This window comes from Vulpes vulpes, chromosome 12 (assembly GCF_048418805.1).
Source record: "Vulpes vulpes isolate BD-2025 chromosome 12, VulVul3, whole genome shotgun sequence".
Taxonomy (NCBI): domain Eukaryota; kingdom Metazoa; phylum Chordata; class Mammalia; order Carnivora; family Canidae; genus Vulpes; species Vulpes vulpes.
In genome coordinates, this window is record NC_132791.1 from 96,231,175 (window position 1) to 96,252,021 (window position 20,847).

At 44.2% G+C, this 20,847-nt stretch overlaps 1 protein-coding gene across 5 annotated transcripts in view; it reads right to left on the reverse strand.

Moving 5' to 3' along the window:
• Positions 1–20,847, reverse strand: part of CDYL (chromodomain Y like) — a 175,023-nt gene that overhangs the window by 54,604 nt on the left and 99,572 nt on the right. Inside the window, exons 1-2 of one of the 5 annotated variants that reach the window (XM_072729210.1) lie at positions 18,517–18,701; positions 14,404–15,070 (exon numbers count right to left, since the gene is read on the reverse strand). The exons of 1 other annotated variant lie outside the window; for it this stretch is intronic. In XM_072729210.1, the coding sequence (XP_072585311.1) occupies positions 14,404–15,070; positions 18,517–18,528 (679 nt within the window). In that variant the 5' untranslated portion in view covers positions 18,529–18,701. Of the gene's footprint in view, positions 1–14,403; positions 15,071–18,516; positions 18,702–20,847 lie in introns of those variants that run through there. 3 more of the 5 variants (XM_072729212.1, XM_072729209.1, XM_072729211.1) reach the window with 3 other exon arrangements.

Genomic DNA, 20,847 nt, shown 5'->3' on the forward strand with positions numbered 1-20,847 from the left:
ATTAAAAAGACTCTTTTTAAGCACAAGCAACTCTTAAATAATGAAGCAGGAAGGGCAGACCAGATGTGATCATAAATAAACCTGATGATCAAGTGTCATCTTCCTAAAAGGTGGGGAGGGCCGTGGCATGGAGAATGGAAGAGCAAATACACAGTTCAGAAAATAACCCAGAGGAAAAAATACTTTGAAGGTTAGGATTTTAAAGTGCTTTCTTAATATTTCATATTTTGAATGCCTTGGCAGAGCCTATTTATGGTCCTAGACTGAGAGGCAATTACATTAGGTCCTTACCACTCGGGGAGATGGGTATTTACTACATGAGGGTAATTACTTTTTTTTATAGAGATAGTTCATCTCATTAGATGTCATCATTTCAGCAAGAACAGGTCTGCACAAGGATTAGTTTATTATAATTTCCCTATCAATGGTCTGGTGTGCTGTTCCTGCATTAAGCAATGTTGCCTATAACCCTAGGGTTGAACTTTCAGCACCGCAGTCTGGCCAAGAGCACAGTAGGGCTCCATCCATTTTGGGCCATTTCACCCTTGACTTTGGTGGGGAGGCAGTTTTACCTATGTTGCTACTTTCTGCCAACTGCGATGCCATTCAAATGGATCCCTAGGGTCAGAAACAAAGGCTCTTTCATGAACATTTGTCCTACACCAGGCTATGGGCTCCTAGAAGTCAGGGGCCGTATTTCACTGGGCTCTGAATTATCAGCATCCAGCAGAGCCTGGCACACAGTAAATGCTCACTGAATGCACGATAAGGAGGTGCATTCCTTATGGAAGGTGAAGCTTCCAGAAACTTCCCTGTACAAAGGTGGCTGACTGGAACATAGTCAATCAGAAATTAAAAGCAGAGTTTAAAACATGCCTTAAAGCCAGAGGAAAAACTATTTCAGGAACTCGGACTCACCAAAGGCAGTTCATCAGGAGCCAGCAACCATGCTTGGAGCCACGTAACGTGAAGCAAGCGCAGACAATTCTAGCCAAAGCCACGGGGTGGGAGAGGTAAGGGGATCCAGGAGCCCTAGTGGACCCACACTCCTTTGGAGAAAGTAAATTAGAAGCCTGCTGGTTCCCTGAGCACTCAGATAATGGCAAGTAGTTGTACACATTTTAGAGGAAAAAGTGTGCTCTTTTATCATTGCATTTGTTCAGCGAATTTAAATGAATTCTTTTAACTAGATTTTGCCCAGATAAAACAATATTGCATTAATCTTAATACGCTGTTAAAATGTAACTTTCAAATTCAATAATATCAATTAAACAGTAATTACGAAGACACGTTAGGATGAGCCATGAAGAGGAAAACGCTTTCTCTCCACTTCCCACACTGGGTGGCCACCTGTTGTGAGGCAGGGAATGGAAACCCTGGGAGAAAAGTCTTGGTTCTTGTTCTCAGGAAGGTCCCTGTACATGGGGGACACAGCTGTAAGGAGGAGCGTGTCGGGGTGCCTGGCTGGCTCAGCTGGTGGAGCATGCTGCTTGATCTTGGGGTCATAAGTTCAAGCCCCACAATGGGGGGTAGAGATTACTTTAAAAAAAAAATAAAGAGGTGTGTCAACTCCACTTACAGGGACATGTGCAAGTAGAGCGGCGCAAGAGAACGGGCGGCCTGCAGACCTTGACTGCTTTGGAAGAAGGACCCTAAGGGCTTAGGCAGCAGGAATCCCCAGCGGACGGCCCTTGGCCCCGGCTCCTGTTCCATCAGCATCCTCCCGGAGGCCCAGTGCACCAAACGTCCTTCTGCGTATGGGTGGCCATGGCAAGCAGTCTTAGGGGCTGTGCCACTTAAGGGGTAACAGAAGAACAGACACAAGGGCAAATGAGAAAAGAAACAGCCAGAGAAGTAAAAGGTGCACAAAAAACAGTAGTGTTCCTGGAACAAGCATCCCAAAAACAAAGAGGAAGCAAGAAGTATCGGGGTGAGGTTTTAAAATGTGGCAGGAAAGTAAAATGGTTCAGCTGTTAAAGAAAAGTGTCGTGGCTCCTCAAAACTAAGAATAGAATTACCACAGGATCCTGCAATTCCACTTGTGGGTGTTTATCCAAAAGCACTCAAAGCAAGGTCTTGAAGAGAGATTTATACACTCGTGTTCACTGCAGCATCAGTCACAACAGCCAAGAGACAGGAGCAACCCCAAGTCTGACAGATGAGCGCACGAAGCAAGCATGGTGTATATGTAACATGGAATATTATGCAGCCTTAGAAAAAGAGGGAAATCCTGTAACAGGCTTCAACGTAGATGAATCTCTAGGACACTGTGAGGTGATGTAAGTCAATCAGAAAAGGATAAATACGGCAGGATTCCACTCATAGGAGGTATCTAACGTAGTCAAAATCACAGAGACAGGTGTTTGCTGGGCTGTGGGGGGAGAGGGCAGAGAGTGCTAATGTTTAAAGGGTAGAGTTTGAACTGTAAGGTGAAAATGTTCTAGAGCTCTGCAGCACAGCAACGTGACTACACTTTCACCGTTTCTCAACTATACAGTTAAAGATGTTTAAGATGGTAACCTCAGGGTTTACGTGTTTTTGCCACAAAGTGAAAACAGAAACAAAGCCATGGTGCTCATATAAAAGGCTGGGAGTGGCCTGTACTGGTGAAGACAAGCACCGCACTGGAACTGGAGGTGACTGGGGCCTGGGGCCTGAGAGCACCTGCGGAGCAGCAGGGCAGGAGCCACTCTAGGCGTGGGTGGGAAAGGAAAAGGGCAAGTGATCATGGATGGAATGCTCCAGAAGTGTGGCCTAGGAGGAAAAATCAGAATCGGGGTGCAAAGCAGCAGAACCCTGAGGAAAAGGCATTAGTGAATTCTAGTCCCTTCCCGTCTTTCAGGCTGGTGTCATCAAAAACACGGGCAGGACTTAGCAGTCCCAGCCGGGGTGACCAGCAGCACATGGATGGAGTGGACCCAGCACACTGCAGGGACGCAGGAAACGCTGCCAGCAGGATGAGCCATGAGGCTGTCGTGGCTTCCGTGTGGAGCCCAGTCCTCTGGAGTGATGGTGAGCACTGGTGGGAAGGGCGGGCCAGGACCCCTAGGCCTGTCTCTGGGGAACGCGGACATAGGGCCAAGAAGTCGGTGAGGCAGACAGTAAGGAGGGGCGAGGAGAAGGAACACGCAGGCCCCGACAGAGAATTGTCCATCTGGGTTGGGAGGAGGCTGCCTCTGGCCCCCCAGGCCTCGGAGGACTGCGGATGAACACTCTGCAGTCCAGAGGCCGTGAGGGAAAGCAGGGGACCTGCGAGCAGGGCAGGTGTCTGGTTTCAGGGAGGGCAGGAAGGAAGGCGAATGGGAAATCCTCCTTCGGGAGGTTGGGAGCCTTGGGGAACTTGAGGAAGACACAGCTGTTAGCGCTGCAGGTGTGCTACTACGGTGGGGGCAGATGAGAAAGGGGAAGAAAGCAGTTCAGCGGGGATCAGATTACAGGCACAGGCTGCAGGGGCTCAGGGGCTCAGGGGCTGTGGCTTGGGAAGGCAATGAGGAAATGCAGAGAATCCCACAGTGAGGTTATTTCCATCTCACAATGACCAAGAACTAAGGCACTAGAAAGGCTCTACTGGTCTGAGGCTCAATCTAGTGACACAGCTCTGGCAGTGAATATATCTGGGTGAGGGGCCCTACTTATTACCCATAAAGTTGCCTCCTGGATATTGTCATACGGAGCAAAATTATTCACTGGTATTTTTAAAAGATGTGTGCACCATGAACCTACAGATGTTTTCTTGAGTTTTTCCAGCTCAAAGCATTACGTATCATTCCGTGTTTGCAAGCTCAAAACTTGCCCTGGCTCTTACTTCCTCAGCAATTTCTCCCAACCACCCCCACAAACCTCGTCTCTTTTTCACACGTTCCCTTTTGGGAAGACAAACACTAATGATGAAAGTAGAAGTGAAAAAAACTGCTCAGACAACTTCTTCCCTCACAACACAAATGTTAATTAAGCACCTATTATGTGTAAACAATGGGACTAGACAATGCAGAAGATTCTAAAGATTACAACGTTTGCCACAATGCTTTCCCATTCTATTATCTAAAGTTTTGTTGAATTGAATTCGTCTGTCTGTTCTGGATATTTCTCTGGCTCTCTTCCACCAGATTTTACTTCCTTGGAGATTCCCCTAAGGAATCAGGTCTCCTCTACCTAGGCTAGGCGTCCAAGCCACTTAAGACTCCACTCAAAGCAAAAGCACGCTGGGGAACAGGACTCTTTAGTGTCTTCTTTCCAGAGTTTCCTAATAAACTGATTGGAACATAGCCTTTCCTCCTTTGTAATGAAAAACGCGGCTGGCCTTGAAAAAGGCGACGTACCAAATTAGGAGGAGATAGACACCATGCTCAGCCCCCTCCAAAACAGCCACCAAGGAGGAAGAGCACACCTAGACACACAAAAATAGAAAATGCAAAGGCGAACACAGAGTTCAAGCTCATGGTGAGCAACATCCAGGTGTACTGGAAGGTCACATACGCTTTGAGAGGACTGCCCAAAAGCTCAAACATGAATTGAGACGATTGTTCAATTACTATTCCATATTTAGCACTCACGGTATTCCCTAACTTAGGAAAGCACTGTTGGATTTTAAGGGTGCTCAGTAACCTCAGGCCGGTCAACAGCTCAGCCCCCACTTCCACTCCTACCATTGAACAGCCCTGGGGTTCGCTTGGGCAACCAGAGTTTGGATGACGCTGATCTTCTCTCTTGGAACTTCTGGGAGAGTTAAGACTCTTTTCTGCCTGGCTTACTGGGAGGGTTGGGATGCCACCCAGAACTGCAGGCAGCACCAGTCTTCCCCGCAGGATGGGTCCACCTGAACGCAGCCAAGAGAGCCCAGAGGTGGGGAGAGGGACTGGGGCTGAGGGGGGGGGGGGGCTGGGGCTTGGTTACTTTTTAGGCAACGGATCCACCTATGCCTGAGCTTGCTCACCTGAGCCAACAGATGGCATTTTTGTTTGCTTGTCTGTTGAAGCCAATTTGAGTTCGGTTTCACTGAAGAAAGAACAAGTTTCGTCTAATATAATACTAGCAACACCGAATTAGGCTTGCAAAAAATGCCTTTCGCCAGCCTGACACAAACTGAAGTCAGGAGCAGGCTATAATGGGACCCTACTGTCTTATGAACTCTGCTGAGTGACTTTTTATCAAATCCCTTTCTCTTTCCCAACCAGGCTCACTTATAAAATAAGCATTCTCTGGAAGACGAGGAATAATGTGAAAGGAACTGAAGACAATAAAATCAACAGTATAGTTGGGATAAGGCTGGATGGGCTGTACACTATATACATACGTAGCTGCTCTCACTTCTAAGATATAGGATGTCCTAAGAGGAATATTCTAGAAGACCAGGACCCTGCTAAAGATAACAGCAATAAAAATGGGAATGAAGTAGTAGGGATTTGTTTCTTTTTTTAAAAAATGATTTATTTATTTGAAAGAGAGACAGCGAGCGAACAAGAGAGCCAGAGCACAAGCAGGGGCAGGGGCAGGAGGAAGGGAGAAGCAGACTGTGCTGAGCAGAGCGCCTGACATCAGGACTCGATCCCAGGACCCTGAGATCATGACCTGAGATGCAGGCAGACACTTAACCGATCGGAGCCACCCCGGTGCCCCAAGACAAGTGGGATTTGTAACAGGTGTTCAGCCCCTGGCAGCAGGTGCCAACAAGAGCACATATTTCCAAGAAAAGGAATTTCACTTGAGTTGATGACTTGTTTTTATTCTGCCCTTGTGCCAATCAGTTACAAAGTTCAAGAGGAGCAGGAACTGCAGTCAGATTCTTTCCTGACATAGGACCTAACGAACCCAAATTTCTTGTAAATTGTAAAACTCCAAGTTAATAAAATACACTTTGGTATATTCAAACCTGAGCAGGAACCATAAAATCAATGCAAATTAATTTGAGGCTTTCTCATTAAACTCTTGTAAATCCCTTAAGGCAGAGACTAGATGGCACTATTCATTCTAACCTCTGGCATGAAAGTATCTGTCCTTGAGTGGGTACTGGGAGAGCCAAAGTCAGTGACCTCTTCTGAAATGCTCCTGTTCAAAGTATGTACTTGGCAGGCCAAACACGCGGAGATTAGCGTGGCCCCTGGGCAAGGATGACGGGCGTAATTCAACAAAGTCTTTACATTTTGGAAAAACTGCACTACTCTGTCCCCCATCAACAGGCAAGAGAGTATATAAAGGGAATGAACAGAAAAAGAAATGCAAACAATTCTAACCTGTAAAAGCAGAACTTTCACAATTTAAAATTAAAACAAGGAGATACCATCTTCTACTTTAAGTATGTGACAGATATTTAAAAGTTGATTAAGAACAATAGGAAAATGGGCACTCGCAATCTTTATAGCTTGTTTAGAGAGCAATTTGGCAACATCTAGCAAAATCTTAATTACAAGCTTGTACTTTATTCTTGTTTACAGCAGCAAGTCTCCAGCTAACACTCAAACGGGTGGGAGGGGGTGCAGGGTGGATGCATATGCACATGTGTGTATGTACGTATGTGACTATATAAACACAGGCACACGCCTGCGCCTGCGGGAGGGAGAAAGTCAATGAGGCCAAACGGAAACAACTGCAGAGAAAGTGATAAAGTGTACATGTTCTTTTTGTACTGTTTTTGCAACTCTCCATAAATTTGAAATTGCATCCAAAAAGACACAAATCAAGTTTAAAACTTCAAAAGAAGGGGCAGCCTGGGTGGCTCAGCGGTTTAGCGCCGCCTTCAGTCCAGGTCATGATCCTGGAGTTCCAGGATCGAGTCCCACATCAGGCTCCCTGCGAGGATCCTGCTTCTCCCTCTGCCTGTGCCTCTCTCTCTCTCTCTCTGTCTCTATGAATAAATAAATAAAATTAAAAAAAAAAAAAACTTCAAGAAGTAAGAGTTCTGACTCTTAAAACAGAAAGCTCTCCATGACATGACACATGATGTTAAATGAAAGAGGCAGATACCAGAACAATGTACATAGTATGATTCCATAATAAGAGTGTAAGTATGTAGAAGGTCTGAAATGACACCTGTCAAACTATTAATGTTCCCTCTGGGGGAAGGAATGGTATTCTTAGGGGAGAAGGTAATGGTAAACTTTCCTATTTTGCTCAGTGTACTTCTAAATTACTTGTATAAAAATTCATAGTATTTATGGATTACTTAAGAGGTTTAAGACAGGAGGTGCATTAACATTTCTGCTGTTGCAACATCGATAAAATGTATCCATCTGTGTGGAAAAAACTCTTAACGTCTACAGCTGAGATGCTCACACAATGGATGTACCCAGACACAGGCCCTGGGCAGGCAGATGGGAATAACAGACACTGCGATCTGTCACGATGCCCAAGGCCATTACTAGCATCTTAAGGGCAGGGCCTGAGATGCTAAACCAGCAAGTGTCCAGGCCCAAAGGCCAAAGCGCCCCCTGCCGCGAAATACTGACACTAAGTCACCAGGGAGCAGGCATGTACAATAGAGTCACACCATAAAGATCCACAAAACATTTTAGAGGAACGAGATAGGGCTATTTGTGTGGATATGAAAACATATCCAAGATCTATCAAAATTAAAAATAAACCCCTAAGTTGTAGAACCGTATGGCAAGTAGGAGCCCACTGATGTATTTACAAGTTGTGCATGTTTATAAAATTTCTGGAAGGAATAAACTGTTAACAGCAGTTTTCTCTCTCTGGAGACAAGGAGGAGGAGGTGGGTCCTGGAGGGGTGCTTCTGTTTTTCTTTGAGATGTTTTAATTATTTTATAATTCTTCCTTGTCATTAAAAATTTCTAATTATAAATATTAAGACAAATTACAAAAGCCTGAAGATAGTTTTAAATCAAGCTATACGAAGGCTAAGCAACCTCATGAGAGAATAGGATCTAACTATAAGAATCTAAAATATGCTATAAACAGAAGAATTTTGTAGCGTTTTTTAATTTATTTCCCATCTTGCTGTATAAAACCAAATTTAAAATAAAGCATGGTACAGGGGGGTCGTTGCTGCACTTTGGCGAGCAGCAGAGCCACGTGGGGGTCCTGGGAAACAGGTGGCTGGGCCCAACAGACATTCCAATCCAGGAGGCGAGAGGGGGGCTTGAGCACGTGCATTTCTAACAGGCCCCCAGATGCCACTGCGGCACCTGCTCTTGGCATCAGGCTTTGAGAATTGCTGGTATAGGAAAAAATACCCAAGAGAGTGGAAACAAAAAGAGAAAACTAAACAATCACAAAAGCTCTGAAACAGGTTCATTGGGTTACCCCTCCCCAAGTCCTAATCACCTCTGAACACCACCATCAAACCCTGGAAGTTCAGGGGGCGAGGGGGTCTCTGGCAGCAGCCCCTGGGCTGCTCCTCCTGGGATGTGTGTTGGCCAAGAGCTGGCTGGGCTTCTGTCCTAAATTTCTTAGGCCAGTGGAACTTGTTACTGTATTTAATTCATTTTTACATAAGATAAGAGATATGGTTACAAGAGGTGAGCTGAGGCCTCAAGGGAAATGATGTCTAATGCTCTGGAAAGGCTCTAAGTGAAAATAACTGTCAAGTCAGGTCTAAGTGAGAAAATGGGAAAAATGAAAAAATCCCAGGACTGTGGACCCAAGACATATAAGCACCGACGTTTCTGCTCCACTTCAGTGAAATCCAAACTGGCAATAGTAGATGATGCGTTATGGATGCACTTCCCATACAACTGAGCTCCAATCAATAGATCCATTCCCAAGGAAAAGGGCTTGATTCACCAAACAAGTGGCATATCAAAGTACTCCTTTATTTAAAGGCATGGGCTTTAGATCAATGGCAAAGAGCTGCATATTTTTAGCTTTACAATGAAATGATTATGGTTTTATGTTCTCAAAGATTCCTGGAGGTGGCCAACTCTTGACACTAACAGATGGCTGCTGCTGGACAAGAGCACCTTCTGTAAGAGCTTTGTGCCTAAAACGCCACTAGATGCTTGAGTACAGGGAGTTCTGAGCCCACTGGGATCCCCTCAAGGAAGAAGGAACAACTGTGTCTGGCTACCACATCCTTCTGCCTGAAGGAAGCACCTAGTAAAATGTTCTGTGGGGTGGGGAGTTGCACATCTGCTTGCCTCAAAACTTTACTTGGTTCAATTTTAGCTTCTATAATCTGCCTATGAATAAGGTTTTTTTTTTTTTTTCCTGCAAAAAGCTTTATGAATAAGTAGGTTTGTACCCTGTGATAAGTGGAACTATCTACCATGGAATCCATTTACAAGAGGCTCCAGTAAATGTTGGTTTCCAAAGTCTTTTGTAATCAAACCCTCACTGGCACGGTCAATTGACTACTTGTTAGGCACAGCTTCGACTGTCCTCTCTTGACGTTTCCTGTTGAGGTCTGCTCAGTGGCTTCTGCGACTGGTCTCCTGATTTCTTAACTTTCCCTGGAGTTAATTCTAATCTCGGCATATAAATTGTAAATGGCCCTAGGGGACTGTGGGTCTCTTCTTCGGTTGGAGCTACTGATTTGGAACATCAGCTTCCCTGATAATGATACAGAAGGGAGGTAGATCATCAGCTTCATATTTTTATTTAGGGGAATTTATACTCCAGCTCCTCAGAAGAAGCCAAATCTTCTGAACAAGTTCTCCTGGGAGCCTTTCTTGGATGGAAATGCTCATGGGATGAAAGACTTGTGGGTAAGTTAAGGTACTTCTTCATTTTCTTCCTGAATCTTCTGGCTTTTGACTTAATAGCAGCAACCCCATGCAGTAACACTGATTGGGTTTAGACCTTTTTTTTTTTTTTTTTAAAGCGTGTTAGCAGTGTTTTCTCAAATGTCATACTTTGTCAAACGAACAATTATATATTTGAATTCACAAAAGAAAAAAATAACAAGACAGCTTTTAAAAACAATTGCTTCTTTTGTAGGATTAATTTGTTAGGCAATTAAAAGAGCAAGAAAATACTATCATTAGCTTATTGATAAAGAACAGTAGAGGGGCAGCCCAGGTGGCTCAGCGGTTTATCACCGTCTGCAGCCCAGAGCCTGATTCTGGAGACCCGGGATCAAGTCCCACGTGGGGCTCCTTGCATGGAGCCTGCTTCTCCCTCTGCCTGTGTCTCTGCCTCTCTCTCTGTCTCATGAATACATAAATAAAATCTTTTTTTTTTTTTTAAAAAAAGAACAGTAGAAAATAGACAGTGACATGGCCTAAACTTTAAAATTTTTCATATTTCTAAAAGGAAGCAATATAGTCCTCTTTTAAATCTTTGTTTCATACTTAAAACAGTTACAAACCAAATATACATATGGTTATTCTGTAAAAGCAATCCTGTGTGTTAAAATTCTCCAGAAACATTTACTCTTTTGGTTAACAGATATTTAAATATCTGTTGTGTTTGGTGGCAAAAATATCCTTCATACACACGATTAATGCTTTGAATAAGATGACTCATTTCCCAGTGACTCCATGAGTATCTGCTTCAATTAGTTTTAGAAAAACAAATCAGTTTTCTATGTAGCCCTAAAATTAATGTGGAAAGTAAAAACAAACAACTACTTTAAGAAATTACGAGTATGGACCAACAACCTGACACAGCTTCAGTACTGCTCTCTCAGAAAAGAAATGCCCTGAGGGCTAGTAATCGGTTTTCTAGAATGTTCCTGTACTTCTGGCCTCCATACCTTGTCATCTCAATAGCATTTCTTCCCTCACATTCAGTGTGACCCAGCTATAGGGTTACAAAGAACTCACTACAGTTCCTGTCTTCAGTGAGAACCCCTTCTATTGGAATCATTCCCTCCACAAACACTGGCAGAGCATCTACCCCACACAGGTACTCTCTGGACATGGTAGGATCTAGCACTGGCAAGATGCCATCCCTTCTTGGAGCTTACTTTCCAGAGGAGGGAACAAAAGCATCTTTCTGTATACAAAGAAAAGGATGAGGAGAAGCAAAGGCTCTAATCCTCTGAAGCATCTGCCTGTAGACAGCCATATATTGTCTAAGACACCATTTGCTTTTGCCGTCATATTTTGTTCAGAAAGGAAATCCCAATGGGAGGCTCCAGAGGGAAGAAGATGGTTCTTTCCCCCCTCTTCATCTGAAGCCTGATTTGATAGATCATGGCCATGTCACTTATCACTGTCCTAAAACTCTTCCCCAGTGGCTTCTATTCTTCCTTTCATCTAAGTGGAGAGTGTATTCTCAACACCATATAGGACTCCCGGCCAGGAGAAGGAGGAGGTCACAAGGGCCTTGCAAATACAGTATTACTCTCACCCCAACCAATCTAACTCCACAGAGCAAGATAAAATAATTTAAGATTTTATGCTCACACATCTCTGGTGGTTTTAACCAAAGCCACCTTTAGGGACATTTAAAAATAGTTCAAAATGGGAAGAGTAATGAAAAAGGAAGGCACTAATTCCTTCTTTAAACAGAAGTCACTATCCTTTTATAGGAAACTGAAGGCTTTGCGGAGGAAAGCCAAGCCTGTGTAAGTGTGCTCAAGAGAAAGTTTGGGAACTTTAAGGTCAAAGAAGTTCCAAAAATCAAGCCCCACATATCCCATAGAAGCTGCACGGACATACCACCTCTGTGGACATGGGGAACCACAGGTCTTCTGAAGCCCTTCGTGTCCTCTTACTTCCCAAAAATACTGTCCTAGGAGTGTGACCTTCTAGAGTAAGGATTAGCAAACTTTTCTGTGAAGAGCCAGACTGAAAGAACTCTTTCAGCTTTGCAGGCTATATAGCCTCTGTCATAATGATTCAACACTGTTGAGAGTTTAATGAGAAAGCAGCCACAGACCATGAGTGAATGAATGAATGTGTCTGGGTTCCAATCAAACTTTATTTATGGAGGGGAGGGGAGCCTGGGTAGCTCAGTCGGTTAAGTGTCTGACTCTTGATTCATGCTCAGGTCATGATCTCAGGGCTGCGGGATGGAAACCGGTGTTGGGCTCCGTGTTGGGCTCCGCGCTAGGCATGGAGCCTGCTTGAGATTCTCTCTCCTTTTGCCCTCCCCCCATCTATCTACCTCTCTCTCTCTCTCCAAAACCAAAGAAAGAACAATCTTTTTCTCTCTCTCCCCTTCTCTAAAAACCAAAGTAACCCCCCCCCCCACAACACACAAACATTATGGACACATATTTGGATTTCTTATATTTTCAATATGTCATTAAATACTATTCCTCTTGATTTTTTTCAAGCATTAGAAAACATCAAAACCATTTTTGGCTTGCAAGCCATACACTACAGGTGATGGGGTAGGTTTAGCTAATGGGCCGGTTTGCCAACACCTGCCCCGGAGTCAGCAGATGCCTAGCCCTTACCTGCTGCACCACAGCCCAGGGGAGTGCACAGCCCTGAATAATTAATCAAGAAGTAAATGCTCCTTGTCTAGTGAAGGTAGCAAGCAAAGGTGAGAACATGGGAGTAGGAAGAAAGAAACGTGTTCTGACTCCATCTCTGCCTTCAGTTCTCTCTGAACATCACAGTCTCTGTGGACTTGACTTCCCACTCCATGAAACAGAGCATACGGTTAGATGGCTGATAAAGTCTCTTCTGCCTCTGAACCTCTATAATCCTTCATTTACAACAAGGTAAAAGAAAACCGTATCTATGAGCAGGCCAATAATTCGGGAAGTCAACTCGGTAAACAAGCTCACACAAGTCCCAAGTAAGGCCGAAACTTTTAGAGTGGAAGAAAAGCAGCATTTGGGGTAAAGCGTGTTATCTGAAAGACACTAGCCAGATGGCAATTTACTGTCCAAAGGGATACCCCAGATTTCTGGATCCATCCATCTTCACTACCACACAAAGGTCTAAGCCAAAACTCACTGATACACCACAGTGAGTTGGGTTGGGCAGCATCTCAGGTAAACATTTCTCCTTTAGGGAAACAGCTCCTCCCCTCCAAACCAACACCATTTTATTTTATCTTACTCTACTAAGCATGAGGTTACAGAAACACAGAGAAAGATACAATTACAATACTGCAATACACAGGACGTGGACAGCATATGAGGCCAGAAGACACAGAGCCAGAAGGCAGAGGGGCAGTCCCAGAGGTGATCGAGGAGCAGGGGAGATGTGACGCTTCTGGCAGAGAACGGCAGGAGTGCCGACACAGAGGGAGCTGAGAGAGGCTGAGGGCCAAGCAGAGACCCAGGAGCACACCTGTTAACTAAAGCAATGGTGGCATGATCAGACTGGTGACGGGGGTGGGGGAGGGGGGGCTCCTCCCATCCAACAACTACAGTAAATGGCCAGGAACCATCAAGAGGCAGGAAGCAGGGAGACCAATGTGAAAGCTATGGCAGGTAAGAAATGATCAGGGCCTAAAGTGAGGCAAAGCTAGTGAGGCCTATATTAGAGAAACCCATAACAGAATTCTATAAAAATCAGTGGCCAGCCAAGACATGGGGACAGTAAAGCTAATCCCAGCTGGGCAGTCTTTGGAGCTGGGTCATGGAACAACCAACTAAGCTGCAGAATCCAGGAGCAGGAGCAGAAAATACCATCCCTGCTGAGTGGACTCCTATTCTGAAAAAAGGACAATGTGATCTGAACAGATGATAGATTACAGAGAAGCAAATGAAAAGTTCTATTAGGTGAATGGTACCTTCACTTGAAAGGCATTTCTGGTTATTTAAAGGGGTTGGCCAAATAAGGCTCATGACTTCTAACCAATACTGGTCACACTTAGAAAATTCAGACTCCGTATCTAAGATGTATAAAGGTTCTCGAAGAAACCTGCTAGGAAGATAAATACCAAGCGTGGTGTGCCTGGGGGGCCCAGTCAGTTAAGGGTATGCCTTCAGCTCAGGTCATGATCCGGGGTCCTGGGATGGAGCCCCACGTCGGGCTCCCTGCTACCCTCCCTTCCATCGGATTCTGCTTCTCCCTCTCCCTGCTTGTGCTCTCACTTGCTCTCTCTCAAAGAAATAAATAAAATCTTAAAAAAGAGAAAAGAAGAGAAGAGAAGAGAAGAGAAGAGAAGAGAAGAGAAGAGAAGAGAGAGAAGAGAAGAGAAGAGAAGAGAAGAGAAAAGGAAAGGAAAGGAAAGGAAAGGAAAGAAAAGAAAAGAAAAGAAAAGAAAAGAAAAGAAAAGAAAAGAAAAGAAAAGAAAAGAAAAGAAAACAGAAAAATCCCAAGCGTAACTGATTTAGAGTGGGGAGACACTGTAAAGCAGGTTGATGCGGCGGGACAGTTTGCGGACACGATTCAACAGAGACAGCTAGCGCTGACTTAGGAGAGAAATGGCAAAGTCTTCAAGGAAAGGCAGAGGCTGTACCAGCTCGGAGCTTCTAGAGCAGGCCCACCGCGGCAGCAGGGGTGCCAGTGCACCTTGAGGACATCGCCGGCACGTGGAGCCACGGCCCGTGGCCACAGATGGGGACGCTGCCGCTGAGCAGCTCACCTGGACACTCACCTTTTCCGTTGACAGCTAATCCCGTGGCCATGGCTGCAGTCACGGGCCCAGACACCTGAGGCACTAATGAGTGTATCCGGGGCCTGCTCCCCATCCTAGCTCGCTCTGCACCAGGGCCCAATAAAGCTCCGACTGGCTTTTCAGCTGCCACTTCGGGGGCCACCGTGTCCTCCTGACCCTGTTCGACGGGGTCCAGTTTCTCAGGGCTCTCACTCTGAAAGCCGTCCACTGCGGTCCTGCTCTTAATGGGGCTCTTAGGCACAAGGATCTTTATACCTGATTTTGCTAGGTCCATGTTCTTCCGGGTTGAGAGAGATGGAGCTGTGTTTTTCCTGAACTTCTGGCTGGCAGCAAATAACTGACTGTTTTTGGACTCGTGGTCTTTGCCAATCACAAGCGATTTAGGAGAGGTCTTGGAAAAGTTGCTGTTGGTGGATCTGGAGATCTGTTTCCTGGCATTGTTTGGGGATGTCCTGTTTGTTCTGGTTAGTGTGCTCTCTCTCTGCTTTTCGGTGTGGCGTCTGTTGAAGTCGTGAATGTACTCCTCACAGTTCACAAGGTGCTGTTCTGGTTCCCAGGTGTCGTCCTCACTGTCATAGCCCTTCCACCGAACCAGATATTCGGTCTTCCCTTTTTTGTTTTTCCTTTTGTCAACGATCCTTTCAACCTGTTCACACACAGAAAAGAAAGAGGTGTCAACGTATTGTCTGGAAAAAAGAGGCAAGTTTCATAAAGAAGCATCAAAAATAATAAAAACCGCAACAGGTACGGAGAATGACCTCTCTCCTCAGCCGAATCATCTGAAAAGAGAACAGGAACGGAACACTGGGGATTTTAGCAATTTCTGTGAAATTAAGTCAGACGAAATGCTAAAATTTTATGCCCAGATCACATGGATGCACACTGGGTAGCTTATTTTTCTGTATTTCAAACGGGGCTCTGTTTTTACCTCCGCCCCTGACCACCCGAGTTGGTTCTCAGTTCCAGCTGCAACAGACTAGTCATCTACAGTCTTCTGCGTGGTCATGCTTAGGGTACCAACGGCAGGTCCTCAAGCACCAGCTTGGCTGTGGTAAACAGCTATGCAGGGCTCGGAGCCTTCTGAGGTGTGCAACTGGCTCACTGAAGAAACATGGTCAGTATTGCAAGTATTATTTACTCGGTTAAAGCCGAGAGAGGTCCATAGAATTCATGATGTTGTATCAATAACAAAATGGCAAGTTATTCACCTCCGAATCTTGGTTTGAACTAATTTGGGGCTAATGTCTTTAAAGAAGATGCTGCTAATCTTTGAATTTGGTGATCAGTACATCCAGTGGCTAATTTATGAATTTACACAAATTTACGAATTTGTCATGAAAGATAGTTATAACTGTGACAAATTCTAGTACCTTCACGTTCTTAAGTGTAAATGGGAGATATCTGATGACTCATGTGAACAAAATATATTTGACCTAATATTCGGCGTGTAGTTGGGAAAATGCTTAGAATCTAGTGGAACCTCTCTATAGTTAACGTAAACACGATCAGCCTGCTCTCCCTGCGGCAGCGTGCACCTCTCTGTACCTTGCAGGGAGAGGCCCACAGCCACAGAGCAGCTCTTTAATTAAGGATGCAAAGTCAAAGTCCATCAATTACCAAGAACATCAATAAATTTCTGGCAAAGCTACAGGTCAGGTCAGATGACATAATGGTATGCCTAGTTCTCCAACATTCCAATGTAACAGGGGCTAACTTGGAATACAACAAGAGACACTTTTGGAGAAAGGGAGAATACCTTACCCCATCATTTTCCCCTCTCAAAATCCACCCCCCCTTAAAAAAAAACTCTCCAATATGTCTATCTGGGATATAGGGAATTAAAGCCCTTAACTATAGAAAAGCCTAAAGTAAATATACATTATGGCTTCTGTGCAAAAAGGTAAAGAAAGGACTTGTATCAGTAGGTGGCAGGTTTCATGCCTAACAAATCTCTACAGAGATAACTAATAATCTCTCTAGATTATTAACTAACAACTAACGTTGGATCTGCATATATAAGTCCACACAGTCCATAATGTGGCACTGAAAGCTTTGATAGTGATTTTCCTCCCTGCTCCTTTGCTTGTGAAAAATTACATATAAAGACTTATTTCTAGAAAATTCCACGTGAATCAATTTTACAGCAGAAATAGTTTAGAAGTGTTAAAGACAAGGAGTAAAGGGATGATCTCTCAAGAGAAAGCTACATTTTAATCTTATTTTTTTTCTACCTCAATTTCCATTCCAGAAGCATGAGGTACAGTTGATCCTTGAACTACATGGGAGTTAGGGGCACTGACCCCCCACCTCAAGGCAGTAAAAAAAAAAAAAAATAAATCTGCATATAACTTTTGACTCCTCTCAAAACAACTAATAATAGCTTACTACTGACTGGAAGCGTTATCGATAACATACACAATTGATTAACACATATTTTGTACATACGAGACATACTGTATTCTTATGATAAAGGAAGAGAAAAGAAAATGTTACTAAGAAAGTCTTAAGTATGAGAAGATACATTTAGAGTACTGTACTGTATTTATCAGAAAAAAATCTGCTATAAGAGGACTCATGTAGTTCAAACCTATGTTGTCCAAGAGTCAACTAAACCACACTTTCCGTCTTCCACTTTCTTAAAGCTGAGGGGGAATCTGGTAAAGTGAGATGAGATTCTTGCTCCTCCTCTCCTCGTATCATTGGTGTTTTCCTCTAGGGCCAGAACCCATGGGAACCTTCACTTGGCAGCCCCCCCACCAGGCCTGTCCCTCTCTGTCAGAGCTGTGCTGGTACATATGCTGTGTTTCATGTATACTCAGTGGCCAGACTTTGTGTAGACATGGGAGGCGGGCAGAAATGGGGGACACATTAGATTGGGGATTGGCAAACTTTAGGGGCACATGAGCCATATGGGCTCCCAACCACTGAACTCTTGTCACTGCAGCACAAAAACAGCCACAAACAACATGTAAATGACAAGACACTAAAAACAACACAGTTCTATTCATGGACCCTAAAATTAGTTTTATAAATTTACTTATATCATGAGATATTAAGCTTTTGATTGTTTCTCAAGTATTTAAAAAGGTAAACACCATTCTTTGAGCTAACCTGTAGGCCACAGTTTGCTGAGCCCCGCAGTAGACTGTGAGTAAACAACTGGACATATGACACTCAGGTTGCAGACTTGCTGTCCTACTAATTCTCATGGGGAACATGGTTTGCAAACTGACAAGACACATATGGCGGATAAGGAGCCAGCAACCATACCTTTCAAGTGGAAGGTCTACAAAAGTCACTCCGGGCACTAGACGCAGAGTAGGGTTTAGGCCAATGACCACAGTCCTCTGATACCAACTTCAGACTAAACTGGGTACATGACACCCTCTCTCCACCAGTCAAGGACACATGTTCTTCTTCCCCCTTTGAAAGCTTAAAGGTAAAGTCCTGTTGATTCCTGGGGCTAAAATAAATTAGTTTCCCACAAAAAGGCATCACCCGATTCAAAAAAATTTTACTGTAATAATAAGACTAAAATTATTTCCAGAGCACTTTTATGGTGCTAAGGGAGGAAAGCCTTGATCATAAGAGAAACACGTGAATAAATCTTCCGTCAGGTTTTCAGTCCCTTCCCGTGGAGTTCTTCCTCTCCCTGCTAACATCGCTGTTTCTACAAACTAGTGTCAGTGAACAGTCTTTTTAAAGTATATCCACGGGTATCGCCCTTTGGTTATAGAATCTCAATGCAAAGAATTTTATATAAAACAAACTTCAGAAGTATAGAACTGCAGACAAGTTCTCCTAAGATTCTTAAAAGCCAAGACAAAATGAAGAAATAAAGGCATGAAAATCTCATCCAAATTACCTAGATGTTCTCATCCAAATCACAACAGCCTTGACTACAGGTGGCAAACATAGTAAACTGATCAAAGTTCTTTTTGTTGGGATTTCCTTCTAAAACTCAACCTAAAAAGCCAAGATGTGACACAAGTCAAACAAGGCTTTCCTTAACATTACAAAGTCCTCTGATGGTTTGTGGAGCAGTGAAATTAGTCAAAAGATCATTCCAAACACCTAATCCGCCTCACTTACCTCAGAGCACATCCTGGTATCTGTGGCTCTGGGAATGTGCTGAAACGTGCCACAGAGCGGCAGAAGCCAGGACAGGATGGACAAAGGTTCCTTAACACAGAAACAAAAACCCACAGAGAAGCCCAAACTGGGTAAAGAGCTCAGGAAGAGCTGGAAGAAAGATTAACTCTGCAATTGTTACAATTAAATGCCAAACAGCCTAGAAATTGTATCAGGGCAAGGCATGCAAATATATCAGCTTACAAGAAAAGACCAAAGTTGCAAAAAACTCACAGTAGGAAAAGTTTGGCACATTGTATCATCATCGATAACCTTGTCAGCTAGATGCTGCTTGCTAATACTTGCTGTGATTCCTCCCAGCCAGAACAGTGGGAGCCGGCTGCCAAGATAACTTTGAAACCACAAGAAAGGCTGAAAGCTTTTTCTCAGATTTGGGTCTTACACCAATGGCTGGAACATTTGGGACAAGAGAGCATTGCTATGGAAAAAATGAATAAACAAAACCCCTGCTTTTATCAAGGAATTCTAGTGGATCTGTAGAAAGCAACAGCTCTTTATATAAAGAAGATGTGTTTCACCGGCCATTTAAAAGTTGTGTTTACTATTAAGAACAGGAAAAGTTGCCTGAATTACTAGGAACATTTGTTAACTATTAAAAACACAGGCAGACAGTTCCCTTGCAAGAAGTAAAGGAATAATATAGACATAGGCATTTGACAACAATGTAAAGAAACCAAAAGCCGGTAGAAATGGGGTCGGGGTGGGGGGTGGGGGAAGTGGACCCTTCAAACAAGGAAGCCCAAAGGCTTTTGCACCCCCCAATCTGCAGCTGGGAGGACTCACGCAGAGTGCAGTCTTCCGGGAGTCGGGAGTCGTAAGGCAGAGTCAGGAGTTGAGAGAGTGCTAGAAATCCAGTGGAGGTCGGACAGGAGGGCCCCACAGAAGGGGGAGCCTCCTGAAACAACATTACAAACCCTCTCAAATCTCAGGCAGATTCCTGAACTACAATAGACTGGTAGAAAACAACAACTGGTGTGTTGGGGGCACCCAGGTCCACCTCCAGGTTTGAGGACTCACTAGGAGGACTCACAGGACTTGGCATACAGTCTCACTCGTGGCTATGATTTAACACAGTGCAAGGACACTCAGCAAGATGAGCCAAGGGAAAAACATGTGGGAGAAAGTCCGAGGGAAACTGAGCACAAGCTTGCAAGGGTCCTTTCCCGGGGGAGTCACACAGGATGTGCTTCATTCCTCCAGCAACAAGTTGTCACCAACACATGGAAAATGCTGTGTATCAGAGCTCATTAAATACTTCCTGCCCAGGAGTTTTTATTGGGGCCTGGCCACAGAGGCATCCTCTGCCTAGCATGTATCAAAATTCCAGAATCTTGGGAGGAAAGCAGGTGTTTAGCATGAATCATACCAATGGACATCATAGTCAAACCTAAACAAACCAAGATAAGGGTAACGTCAACTAGCCAGCGGGTAGAGGATGGGAGGAGAAGACATTATAGACGGGGCCAAAACAATGGGGGACAGGAGACAAAGGAAACATATTTAAAGCACTGAAGGAAGGACCTGTCAACTCAGAATTCTTTATTAAAAAGAAAAAAAGCTTCAAAAGCAAAGGTGGAGTTCCAATTCAGGGATGGCGGTAAAAATAAGGAGCTCTATAAACACATTCCTCAATCAAATAAGCAAAGCTGGTAAAAACTATTACAAAAAAAAAAAAAAAAATCACAAAACCCTAAAGTCTCTGGAAATTGTCCTAAGGCCATAGAGCAAACGAAGGAACATTTATTCAAGAAAGTCTGTTAACACTCAATAAGAACAGAGAGTTTATGATATCTGAGCCAAGACCTATTTCTTTCCCCACCCACCCTCAGTTCATTCAGTATGACAGAAGCTCATTCTGAGTATGGCCAAGAATACAGGCTCGCTCTCCCCTCTCTCAGCTCCCAATCAAAGCTCATCAAATGTCGCCAGGAGAGACAGGCTACCAACATTTCTCCTCTTCCACTCAGAGTAGAAGAGGTAAAAACCACTGATTAGTATGGCTGAGAGGTCAGGGGCTCATTTCCTCTAGCTGACCCCTATTCATAAGGAGGTTCTATCCCAGGGGGACAGGGCAAAAATATTGGGGACTGTGACCAATTCTGCCCTGAGTCATTCCTAGGGGAGAGGTTTTATGTTGGCAGAGGCAAGGCAGAGAATTATCAGAGGCTACCAGTCCACTCAGCACCCAGACTAGTGGTTCAGACGGTTTGCCCTGGGGGAGAGGTAATCCATAAGAAAAGAAAACTGTTCCCCCTCCAAATAACTGACTTT